Raw genomic sequence first — 13,143 nt, 5'->3', positions numbered from 1 at the left:
ATGCATATTTAGGTATAAATCTTTCAAGTTATGAGCCGAAGCTTCTATTTTTTTCAATAATTAGGTTTTTCGTTATGATAAAAAATGGGAAATACCTTTTTAAAATCTCTAAAGTGGATAAAATATGTGTTTTTATTGTGTTTTATTTTCTGGAAACAAAGTTTCAAATCCTCAATCAGTACAAATTATTAAAATTAACTAAAATTAGTGATGACATTTTAAAATAAATATATATGTCTCGCTTTCACTTTTGAGATATCTAATTTTCTTTCATAGTTGTCCTTAATGAAATGATAAAAATTGCCTAATGTGTCAATATCACGATAAAATCTGACCAAATTAACAAAATATATGTAATTAGTGAGATTTCATATTCACAATCCATGCAAATTATAATTTTTGTTCGATTTAGATCTTTAATGTGGACAACTATGAGTATTTAATGTCATAATATGTGTTTCAAAGTCACTCAAAATTTACATTTACTCCCCCCAGTTAATACAAATGACTAAATAATCCACAACTGGAGATGAAATTACAATAAATTAACTGTTCAGATGATATTTACCTATAACACGTTCAAGTTTAATATAAAAAGTTACATTTAGTACGATTAAATAAAAGTTTATTGGGTTTAAGTCTCCTATGTTTTGTTTAAGTTAACTTTTCAGGCGATGAAACTGACAAAATTCATATAAAATTCAGATCACCTGTTTAACGATGACTGAAATACACAACTATGAGAATTTGTGCTTATAATATTCAAAATATGAACATGATTTAGATGCTTTAAAGCCCTGGAAAATATGGTTTGAAATCTCCCAGTAAATAAAAATATTTAAAAAAAAAGTAATATGTGAGTATTTTAGTTAAATTTTAACGTCGATCCAATTTAAACCCCATAAATTGAATAATAATTCATAGGTTTTTTGGGATTAAAGTAAAAGTCTGTGAAGATGAAAGAAGAGGACAAAGTCACCAGTTACGTGTCATAAAATATATTTCTGAATATTTCATCCAAATATACAAACATGGGACTCATCAAAGAGCAATAATAAAAAAGTAAAAAAAATTAAATATATAGGTATACATCTATTAAATAATCACACAGGAGTTGTGATCCGTGTATGTACAGAGTCTTTCGTGTTCTTCTGTCGTCCAGCTCGTGGTCAGCAGTGGTCGGTGCAGTCGTCCGACACGTCGATGTCCACGTCCGAGTCGGAGAACTCCTCGTCCTCGTCGCCCTCGTCCCCGTGGCCCTGGGACCCGGGGCTCTTGGGCGGAGCGGCCAGTCCCAGTTTGGCCAGTTTGGCCTGCTGCTGCTCCAGACTCTGTTTGCGCCACTTGATGCGTCGGTTCTGGAACCAGACTTTGACCTAGGGGAGGAAAATAAAGTGGACGTTAGAAAACGCACTGGTGAGGAAACACTTTGTCTTTCTACTGTGTTTGTTAAATTTTATACTTGCATACTTACTAGTTTGAACGTGTGAATTTAATCTAACCTAATCCATATTACAGTCAAATATCTAACTGTGAGTTCTTGTTCACCATTTATGAGATATAAAACCAGATTTCCACTCAAAATATGCATATGCTGTGCAATAATCCCAGGATTAGAGCAAAAAAATGGTATGAATATTTCTCTATATCTCCAAAATGGAACGACCCAATTGCAGACTTTGCTAATTTGCTAATTTCAATTAATAATTAATTTACCCCTCGAAATAGCAGATTAATGAAAATTGCTCAACAAGGGGAGTCAAGTGGCTGTTGCCAACTAGTGGTCATGATACAGTATCACACTGTGGAATATTGTGATATTTTAGTGTATAGATATTTTCTCAATGCACTATATGGGACACAGAGACACTAAAGACAACATTTAATACCGGAAATTGTCTTTTTAAGTAGTATTATGGTAAAAGAATATGCATTTTAGATCATTTTCTCTTATAGGTCTGCTGCTAACTAGTGGTTGGAGGCTTAAATACAAATAACCAACAATTCCATATTTAAAATAGCTTGAAATGGCTGTAAGTGTTAAATTACATGAACACCCTGTATCTGACTGATATTGGTCGATATTCAAGGTTGTGATATCGGTTTTCTGATCCACTCCTGGTGCCTAAATAATAAATATTCATCAATGATGCTTGGACTTACTTGAGCCTCGGTGAGCTGCAGGGCTGAAGCCAGCAGGAATCTCTCGGAGCCGACCATGTACTGCTGCCGCGCGAACTCCTTCTCCAGCCGGGACAGCTGCTCGCTGGTGAAGCTGGTGCGCATGCGTTTGGACTTGCCACTTTTGGACTTGAACGAGTGCAAACCGGCGTTCACTTTAGACATAGAGGCTGTGGAGCAGACGCGACACACGTTTACAATCACACAAACGACACAAAAGCACGTTTATTTCCAAAGTGAACGAGAGCGGATTTTTACCTTGTGCGTAAAAGGCTCCACGGCACGTTGCCTGGTAGTTGAAGGGCGGGCAGCAGTAGACAGAGTATCCACCACCTGGCTGCGCGTGGACAGCGGAGTGCAGCATGTTTGGAGAGTACATGTAAGGAGCCGCGCTCACCGGCAAGTGTCCACTCAGAGGCACGAGTGGAGTCACGGGCTGGTAGTGAGTGGGACTCGCTCTGTCGCCGATCGCCTCCTCCGGTTTGGCGAGCAAAGCGTCGATGGTGAAAGATTTCCCACTGGGAGGCTTCGTTGGTGACGCGCGCTGGTGTCCTTGGTGCTGCGGATAGAGCGGTGCGTAATTACGCATGGGAAATCCAAAGGTTCTGCTCGGCACCTGCATTCTGGAGTGGAGATCTGTACACGAGGAGGAAAACAAGTTGTCGCTCCGAGCGCTGTGAGAAAGTGACTTGTCCTCCCTGGTGTCTCCTCCTCTTTTATACTCCCCCGTGGACACGGAGGTGTCAACAGCCCCCCCGCGGCGCCTTTGTCTTTCTAAGTAGCAGATGAGAGAGGCGAACATCCCGACAACGTATCCAATTAATTGGTGGAGTAATACAAGCTGGGATTGTCAAACATCCTATAACCCTTTGAATGACGAGGCTTTTGAAGAGAGCTGAGTGCGTGCATTCATGGAAGGAGGAGGGAGAGGGAGGGAGGGAGGGAGTCACAGAGATTTACTGCATGGGCTACAAATTCCTGCATGGATCTTAAGTCCAAATGTAATCATTACCGCTGAGGGAAAAGGCCTTGATGTTTCCAAATCATCTTACTTTGGTGCCTTTTTAAGTCCAGGCTGCTCCACAGATGTTTGAAGCTGCGTCACAATTGGATAAAGACTTCAAGTTAAAGTACAATCATTTACAGAGAAGACACTGTTATAGATAGATAGATAGATAGATAGATAGATAGATAGATAGATAGATAGATAGATAGATAGATAGATAGATAGATAGATAGATAGATAGATAGATAGATAGATAGATAGATAGATAGATAGATAGATCGATAGATAGATAATGTTCGTGAGTACATAGGCACTGAATAAATGGTAAAAAAAACACAGGTTTTAAAATGTAAAGATTTAGATATGTGTCAAACTGATAAATGTAAATTAGTGACTGTTGATTACAAAAGTACAGGATTCAAAAAACAAATAGAACACAATTAAAACCTTAAATAGACCAATATAAAAGTGAATTTAATCAAAAATAGAGAACAAATGTGTAGCATTCATTTTTTTCTCAGATAAACTTTTCTCGTACCATAATATTGTTAAAGTACATATACGTATTTAAGGGGGTGCTTAAGATGGTGCAGTCTGATAAGGTACAAAACTAAAGGTTGCCTTTAACAAAGGGACACATTGTGTTTTTCAGTGTGTTTGATACTTTGTTGCACCGGGAGAAGTTATAAAGATAACACATAGTAAATTACAAAAAAAAAAACTGGTTTAAAAATGTAAATAATAGATAAAAGTGTCAAACTGATCAATATAAATGAGCTACTGTTCATTTTAAAGGAAGGGATTTTTAATGTTTTTATGTGACAGTGCCCCCTGCTGTTATTCCTTCACTTTTTGCCCCTCCCCCCGCCTGCAGGTGAAAAGTGAAGCCTCTCCTCTGTGTAAACACTCCATCATCTTTTCCCCTGCATGCAATCAATGTGCTCTTGTCTCGTCGCGTGGCCTTTCGCGGCAGCGGCGTCGCTCTTCGCGTGGCGACCGAGTGTCGTGCGTCAGTGCAGGCGTCGGATTCTTCGGCTCTGCCCGGGTCACACGTTAACGGATCTGTGCTGCTGCTAGCTAGTTAGTTAGCATAGATAGATAGATAGATAGATAGATAGATAGATAGATAGATAGATAGATAGATAGATAGATAGATAGATAGATAGATAGATAGATAGATAGATAGATAGATAGATAGATAGATAGATACTAGTTAGCATAGATAGATAGATAGATACTAGTTAGCATAGATAGATAGATAGATAGATAGATAGATAGATAGATAGATAGATAGATAGATAGATAGATAGATAGATAGATGCTAGTTAGCATAGATAGATAGATAGATAGATAGATAGATAGATAGATAGATAGATAGATAGATAGATAGATAGATAGATAGATAGATAGATAGATAGATAGATAGATAGATAGATAGATGTTTGAAGCTGTGTCACAATTGGAAAAAGACAATCATTTACAGAGAAGACACTGTTATTTATAGATAGATAGATAGATAGATAGATAGATAGATAGATAGATAGATAGATAGATAGATAGATAGATAGATAGATAGATAGATAGATAGATAGATAGATAGATAGATAGATAGATAGATGCCAGTTAGGATAGATAGATAGATAGATAGATAGATAGATAGATAGATAGATAGATAGATAGATAGATAGATAGATAGATAGATAGATAGATAGATAGATTTCATCCAAATGTTACATACTGCACCTTTAAATTGGAGGTTACATCCGTGTGTGTTTATGACTTTAAATCGAATATATAAAACCTGATTAAACACATTAAGATTGTTGTAAAGTGTGACTGATACAGAGCAGATTTTCCTCTCACAGGTTTGTTTTTTTTGGAGGATGAAAAAACGCAGCGCGCGCGGAGTTTAAAGGAAGTGATTTGCTTTTGTGACACTGACACAAAACAAAGACAGTTTCTCTCTCTCTCTCTCTGTAGTTCTCTTTTAAGTCGGATTATTGCCAGCTCTGCAAACTCCGCGCGCCTCATTTCCATCACTTGGACGTGGCGCAGTTGGTCTGCGCGGCGCTTTTCGTTTTAGTGCCTGTTAACAAACACATTGGCGCAGCGCAGTGAACGCGGCCGCTGCCTTTGAGCTGCGTGCGCGTTATTTGTCCGCGAGCCTGTGACACTAGAATGTCTAATGAAGGAGGCAAACACAGACTGTTTCTCGACTCCGTCTGAACAATGACAGGACGCTTTAGTGAGGCCTTCATGACCAGGACCACCCATCACTCCTGGACTCAGATCCTGGTCTGGTCTGGTCCTCTAACTCACATTTACGCCACACATCTGGACGTTTCTGTTTGAGTTTCATAAAGTGAAAATAGTCACAATAAAGTGAAAATGAATATAGTTCATTATGTTTAAAACACGTATCGTTAATATGTTCAAATAAAATAAAACAGCAAACAAATACCTTAATTGGTTCTTAAGCTCATAATGAACAGAGTAAATCGGTCAAGAATTAACGAAAATATGAGAAGAATTAAATACCAAATGACACTTATTATAATAATGATAATATTAAAGGTAATGTGGTGCCAGGGTCAGAATTATGTGGACAATTTATGTTTTAAACAACTTAATTTAAAAGATCTGTGGGTGAACTTTTAAAATAAAATTAAAACATGTCTCTCACACGAGAATAAGTAAGAAAAAATAGTCACAATAAGTGAAAATAAAACAAAGATTAAAACATTTTTAGTCGGTTAATCTGGTGGGTCTTTCATCTGGTAAATTGAAACAAAAGACTTCAGATTCAAGTCAAAAATGTAGTGATTTTCATTTTTGAAACTTAAAATAATCGTTGATAGGTTATTTTCTGTGTATATTCTAATTATTTTGAGGGACACTTCTTGAATATGAATCTAGAACTGTTTTGTTTTTAGAAATCAGTTATGTTCCCCTTGTACACTTTTCACCCCTTTTTCATAGATTTGCCCCCCAAAAATATATATTTTGAGTATCTTTTTAATGACGTATGTTTAAATAGAAGTCAGAATAATGGGAATTGAATAAAATAAACTATATTTTAATATAATTTATGTCTGGTTTTAGGAGGACACTCTTCTCCTTCTTTCTTGTCGCTGCTCACGTGAAACTGTAAGTGATCTGAGGAGAGAAACTAACGTGTGTTTTCTCCCTGAAGCTGAATCTGCTGCTGCAGAGAAGCAGAGTTTCTTCCTTGTGTATTGAAGCCAGACAAGGAATACACGGACCATTGTCCCAGAGAGAGTGTCCTCCTCTCATTCATAGTCATGTTCTCAAAGCACAGAAGAGGCTGCTCTCCATTAGCTCTGAGGGCCGGTCTTTGACTTAAATGAGCTTGAAACTCCTCATCAGGACTCTTTCATTTCATTCAGGATCAGGATTCAAACCTTGAGGGTTGCTCTTTTTGTCCGTGTGTCCAATGTCCTTCAGTCACTCTGATTTAAAAATTTCTGTATATATATATATATATATATAAAAACATACATTTTGTTAGGTTTAGCTTCTTTCAAATAAAAGTATTAAGTATATAAGTTAGTATGTCAGTGGGTGTGGTTTAATATGTCCTTTTAATAGATGATTAGTGTATTTTTACGGTTATTTCAGCCTTTGCTCTCCAGGTGTTCCTTTTGTATGCAAACAAATTCATGTTTTCTCTCGTATTTGTTGTCTCTTTAGGACCTTTTTTCTGTCATAAACACTGACCTTGTCCGGACCAGTCGTCCTCACTGAGACCAAAACCGGGTCCTAATGAGGCAGAACTTCATTTCTGAAGGTAACTGGTTAAGATTATAGTGTTATTATGATTTGAATTGTGGTTATAGGCCCAGGTTAAGTTTAGGGATTAACTGATTGTGGTTTGGGATGTTGCTTTGTTGGTCTGAAACCTGCGGCTCTCAAATATGAAATGGAATTGTGTGGAATTGCAAAAGCAATGTGAAACAAGATAGAAAATAAGGGAATTAAGAAGGATTTTAAAGATAAATATATTGTTACATAGTATATTTAGAAATGCACATATTCTTTTTTTTTTATTGTTTTATTGCATTTGTTTCTATTCCCGCAATGTTGTGTTTTCAAATCATTTATATTTATGTGAAGCACTCAAATGCTATTTAAATAAATATTGATTGAGTGAAGTGTATAAAACTCTTCCCTTAGACAATGTTATTGTGAGTAAGAAGTCAGATGTCCGGACGTGAGCCGGAGTTGTCGAGTCACACCTTGTCCCCGCGTTCGCACGTGATTGACCGAGACAAAGGCATGAAGCAAACACTGTCATCATTATTATTAGCGAGGTGAAAGGGGATCATTTTCTCACCTGCCTCACACATTTAACAGCCTCTGTCACTGCAGCCTTTCCTGTCCACGCACATCCATCGCTAATGACTTTATGAAGCCATTTACAGAACCACGTCCACGATGGCCTGCCCTCTGTCACCTTGCTGCTGCTGCTGCTGCTGCTGCTGCTGCTGCTGCTGCTGCTGCTGCTGCTGCTCATGATGACGATGATGATGACGGGACGACTCTGGGGTCATTACTGTGACCTTGACTATGAATGGGAGCTCCTCAGGGAAAGAGGCAGGTAAGCATGCGTCTGGCTTCAATACACATCCACGCTCTGCTGTGGATTTCTCAAAAACACTTGCTCTGAGGCTCCAGTCACATACTCTGTACACTTACACGCACAGTTGAATCAAGCGAAGGACTTAGTCTGACTCAGACAGGCAATCAGACAACTTGCAGAGTAGGGAACGGGGAGGGAATTTTGGTTCATTTGCAAGAACGCCGACTCTAGTCCGACTCAGTGTATACTTGCAGGAGTATTCTGACTATGAATCGCATTATCCAGGTACGTTAGTCCGACTAAGCGTATAAATGCAGGAGTAATCGGAGTATGAGTCGCATTATCCAGGTACGTTAGTCTGACTAAGCAGAGACATGCAGGAGTAATCGGACTATGAGTCGCATTATCCAGGTATGTTAGTCCGACTAAGCGTAGACATGCAGGAGTAATTGGAATATGAGTCACATTATCCGGGTACGTTAGTCCGACTAAGCAGAGACATGCAGGAGTAATCGGACTATGAGTCGCATTATCCAGGTATGTTAGTCCGACTAAGCGTATAAATGCAGGAGTAATCGGAGTATGAGTCACATTATCCAGGTACGTTAGTCCGACTAAGCGTAGACATGCAGGAGTAATCGGACTATGAGTCGCATTATCCAGGTATGTTAGTCCGACTAAGCGTAGACATGCAGGAGTAATTGGAATATGAGTCACATTATCCGGGTACGTTAGTCCGACTAAGCAGAGACATGCAGGAGTAATCGGACTATGAGTCGCATTATCCAGGTATGTTAGTCCGACTAAGCGTAGACATGCAGGAGTAATTGGAATATGAGTCACATTATCCGGGTACGTTAGTCCGACTAAGCGTAGACATGCAGGAGTAATTGGACTATGAGTCGCTTTATCCAGGTATGTTAGTCCGACTAAGCGTATACATGCAGGAGTAATTGGACTATGAGTCGCTTTATCCAAGTATGTTAGTCCAACTTAGACTAGCTTGATTTTAGCCGGATTAATGTGTTTACATGGTGAAAATCAATTTATTACTATTACTGTGTTAACACGTGGTTTAGGAAGGTCATTTTCTCTCAGGAGGAGTTGCTGAATGACTTTTCACACATGTGTAAGTTTGCACATCATTTGTAAAAAATACAAAACTGTCATCCGTCTGACTTTCTCCTCATGAGAGAGACAATGTGTCTCAGGTCGTGTCTAAACAAGTCTCTCGTAAAGTGTCCGGTCCTGACGGGGGGCATGTCCAAGTTTAGAGACATGTCCTTATAGGAGTAATTCGTAAGTCTCCCAGAGGCAGAATAATTGCCTTTTATAAACGTACATATCATTGTCTCGTACAAATACCTTGAATTTGCATCAGTGCTTCAGCACATAAGGAACTGAATAACTAAGAAAATGGGGTTAAAAAAGGCTCTGCATAAATATTAAAGTAAGAAAGCAATGGTTGGACAAGAATGAGCAAAAATAGAAGAAGAATTAAATACAAATTAAAACTTGAATGTGGGAAATAACATTAGAAAATAGTGCTTATTATTATAATAATTATAATATTACAGGTGTGGTGGTTTCAGGGTCAGAATTATTAGGACAAATTATGTTTAATACACTAAAAAGATCTGTGGGTGATTTGGTAAAATAAAATAAGTCCACATTGCTGTTAAAATACAGATTAAATAACATTTATCACATTTGTTTATGGTTCAAATTTTAAGAGACTGGATGACTTGTTTTTTCTACCCTTTAATACCAATTAGAACTGAAATATACACAAATAACAGAGGCAATGGTGACAATTTGTGCAGAATATAAATGTGTGTAATATGAAATTACAATCTTATGAGGACAAATTAGTCAACATTATGTTGTGAATGGCATGACATATTTTTTATTATTATATATATTTATATTTTTTATTTTAAACCAATTTTCTTTAAAACACTATTTTTAGGTGGAAATAAAACAGTTGTGTGTGTTTTCCTCTCACACGAGAATAAGTGTCACACATAAAAGTCCACATTTGTGTTAAAATCCACATAAATTAACATTTATCACGTTTGTTTTTGGTCAGCAGACACTGTCCCGCTAAATTAATGCCATCAGCTCAACGCGTCAAATGTGAAATGAACTCACTAATTCCAGCTTCTTGCGAGAGTCGCTATGCAGATGTTTGTGTGTTTTGCATTTGCACGTGTGGCCGCCAGGATGACCCGGCCATTAGAATTAGCATTAGCATTCGACAGCAGTGCTGTGAAGTGCTACTGTACAGGGGCCCAGGGAGAGAGAGAGAGAGAGCTGCTCTCCCCGGGGCTCAGAGTGGCCACTCTGGCACAGAAATGACCGTCCATGTCATTAACAACTTAATGAGGGATTAACTTTGCTCCTGAACGGTTTCTGTTGACCGACGTGGCTGCTCGGCCCTGGGAGCGTAGCGCCTGTGTATTGGAGCTGTCTGACACGACACACAGGGTTTCACGTAACCAGTGTATGAGCAAAGATAGCACCTCCAACACCTGATCACATAAATATAATCAATACGTTTACATGACGTCAGCATGTTAGCCAGACTACACCAATTAAGCGGTTCGGTCATGACCTGAATTAAGGACATTAGGACCGATGTCGCATTAAAGCGCTTTTCCACGCAGGTCCACTTGGCTCTACTCAACTCAGTTTGGTATTTGGAATTTAAAATGAAACGAAACGACGACAACGAAACCGAGCAATACCGCCGGAAATCACAGGGGGCAGTATAGAGTCAATTGTCCAATCAGTCAGGAAAACTGCAAAGAAGAGTCAATACAAGCATTTAAAAATGGTCGCCAAGTTTCAAAGAGCATCTGTTGCAAATGTACATTCTGACCCCCATTATGGCCCCCAAAATCTCTTGAACTGCCCCTGATAGAGTTTAAACCTGCTGCAGAGCGGATAAAAAAAAGTGGGGGAAAAAAAAGCTGGGTAACACTTTAGATTAGGGAACACATATTCACCATAGGTGGTTACTGACATATATACGTGTCACACTAGCCCTTTATTAGTAATCATTAAGCACATATTAACTCTTCATTAACACTTCTTCATAACCTTATTCTACCTCTATTATGACATGAATTAAGATTTTTCCTACATAAGGTGTTACTACGTACTTAATATTGACTAATAAAGGGCTAGTGTGCTACTTATATGCATGTAAGGAAGCACCTAGTTAATGGTGAATATGTGTTCCCTAATCTGAAGTGTTACCAAAAGCTGATACCAGACCCTTATGCAGAGCGAAATTCAACTTCACTGGGTGATGTAGTATGAAACCAGGATGAAAAACTAATTATTTTCATTTTCATATTTGACGTTTTAACCTTTCAAATTAGATTTTTCTCTTTTAGAAAGTAATTGGTGCATTTATAGACATTTCACATCTCTGCTGATCTTTATGAAACCAGTCATTACAGCCTCTTCCCAGGTGCTTTGAGGCCCCCACGGTGAGACTCCCCCGCCCTCTTTAATGGAGGTGAGAATTGGCGGGTTGGACTTTAACACTTGACCTCTGTTTACACTTCCTGTGGGTGTCAGGACTTGTCTATAAAGCGCTGCAGCAGGACTGCTGCATTGAAAGTGTCCAAGCGCCCCGGCCGGCGGCGGCTGCTGCTGCTGCTGCTGCTGAGTTGAATGCTCTGCTGCTCCTGAGCCGTCATTATCAGCAGAGGCCATTTCCTCTCTTCACATTCTCTCTTTGCTTATATTACTGCCACACTTCCTCGACCCCCCACGCTCACCGAGCCTCAGGCCTTTGACAGGAAAATGATGATGAACCTGCTCAGCCCCACTGTTGTTCTCAGCCTCAGTCTGAAACATAGACTGGAGATTGAGTTTCAGCCACTGTTTTATGCATTTCTCACCAGAAGAGTCATATTAACGCAAAACCTGTTCAAATATGAATACTTTTCATTTGTCAATAGGAGATGAGATGAGGTAAGATTGACACACTATGATGCGATGCAATGTGATACAATGCTGTACGTTGCGATGCGTTGCGTTACGTTACGTTACGTTACGTTACGTTACGTTACGTTACGTTACGTTACGTTACGTTACGTTACGTTACGTTACGATACGATACGATACGATACGATACGATACGATACGATACGATACGATACGATGAGATAAGATACGATACAGTGAGATACAATATGATAGATTATGATACAATGAGATATGATACAATACAATGATATGAGATACGATACAGATACAATGAGCTGAGATACGATACGATGATATGAGATATGATACGATACAATAGATACGATATGATACAATGAGATACAATACGATACAATGAGATACAATACGATACAATGAGTTATGATACAAAGAGTTACAATAAATGAGATACGATACAATACAATGAGATACAATGCGATGCGATACGACTCAACACGATACGATACGATACAGTGAGATACGATACGACACAACACGATACGATACTATAGAATATGATACAATGAGATAAGATACGGAGACAATAAGCTGAGATACGTTACGATACGGTACGATACAATGATATGAGATGCGATACGATACGATGAGATACAATATGATACAATGAGATAAGATACGGAGACAATAAGCTGAGATACGGTACGATACAATGATATGAGATGCTATACGTTACGATGAGATACAATGCGATGCCATACTAAATTGAGCTAATTCAAACTAATGTTAGCAGGTTTTTATGGTGTTCACACAGATAAGTGATCTAGTTTCATCGTCTGTATTACATGTTCTGCTTCTTTTCTTCTGATTTATGTGATTTCGTTTCTTTTAATATTGTCTTTTTTCATAGACTCCAGTAACAGAGGCCTGGCTCTTTTAGTTTCCCCTCTTCTCTGCACTGATGAGGTTTATAGTTGTCACACCTCGGCTGTCGTCCATTGTGTGTGTGTGTGTGTGTGTCCATGTGACTTTGAGATGAGCAGCAGACAATCAGAGCCTCCAGCAGCAGCGGCAGATCAAAGCGTCCGTCTCCTTGGAGAAAATGCCAAACAAAGACAGATTCACTGACTTTGTGAGCTTGTGATGGACTCGTTGCAGCGTTGGGGAACAATAACTCGCAGCAGACAGCCCCAACTAAAGGCACATTACACCTCACTTCCCCGTCTTTTAACTTATGCAAAGAGTGAAGGACACAGTGGCTAATTTAGTTGTTTTTTATAGAAGAGTGAGCACTTCAAACAGGACCACACACACACACACAGGTATCTATGGACTATATTTGAACATCAGGATTATTATTCAATCTGCCTATTACTTTCTTAATAGCACACCTTAT

The 13,143-nt window shown here is 38.8% G+C and overlaps 1 protein-coding gene across 1 annotated transcript; it reads right to left on the bottom strand.

Moving 5' to 3' along the window:
• Positions 1 to 1,169: 1,169 nt before the first annotated feature.
• noto (notochord homeobox) lies at positions 1,170 to 2,983 on the bottom strand (the record flags this gene model as incomplete). Its single annotated transcript, XM_083906575.1, has 3 exons — positions 1,170 to 1,376; positions 2,164 to 2,351; positions 2,440 to 2,983. The coding sequence occupies 3 exons, from the start codon at positions 2,981 to 2,983 to the stop codon at positions 1,170 to 1,172; spliced, it is 939 nt and encodes a 312-aa protein (XP_083762701.1).
• Positions 2,984 to 13,143: the final 10,160 nt, after the last annotated feature.

The sequence above is a fragment of the Microchirus variegatus genome (assembly GCF_963457635.1).
Source record: "Microchirus variegatus genome assembly, chromosome: 2".
NCBI classification, from domain to species: domain Eukaryota; kingdom Metazoa; phylum Chordata; class Actinopteri; order Pleuronectiformes; family Soleidae; genus Microchirus; species Microchirus variegatus.
The sequence above is the reverse complement of the archived record's forward strand: the minus strand, read 5'-3'. Positions and strand labels throughout refer to the sequence as shown.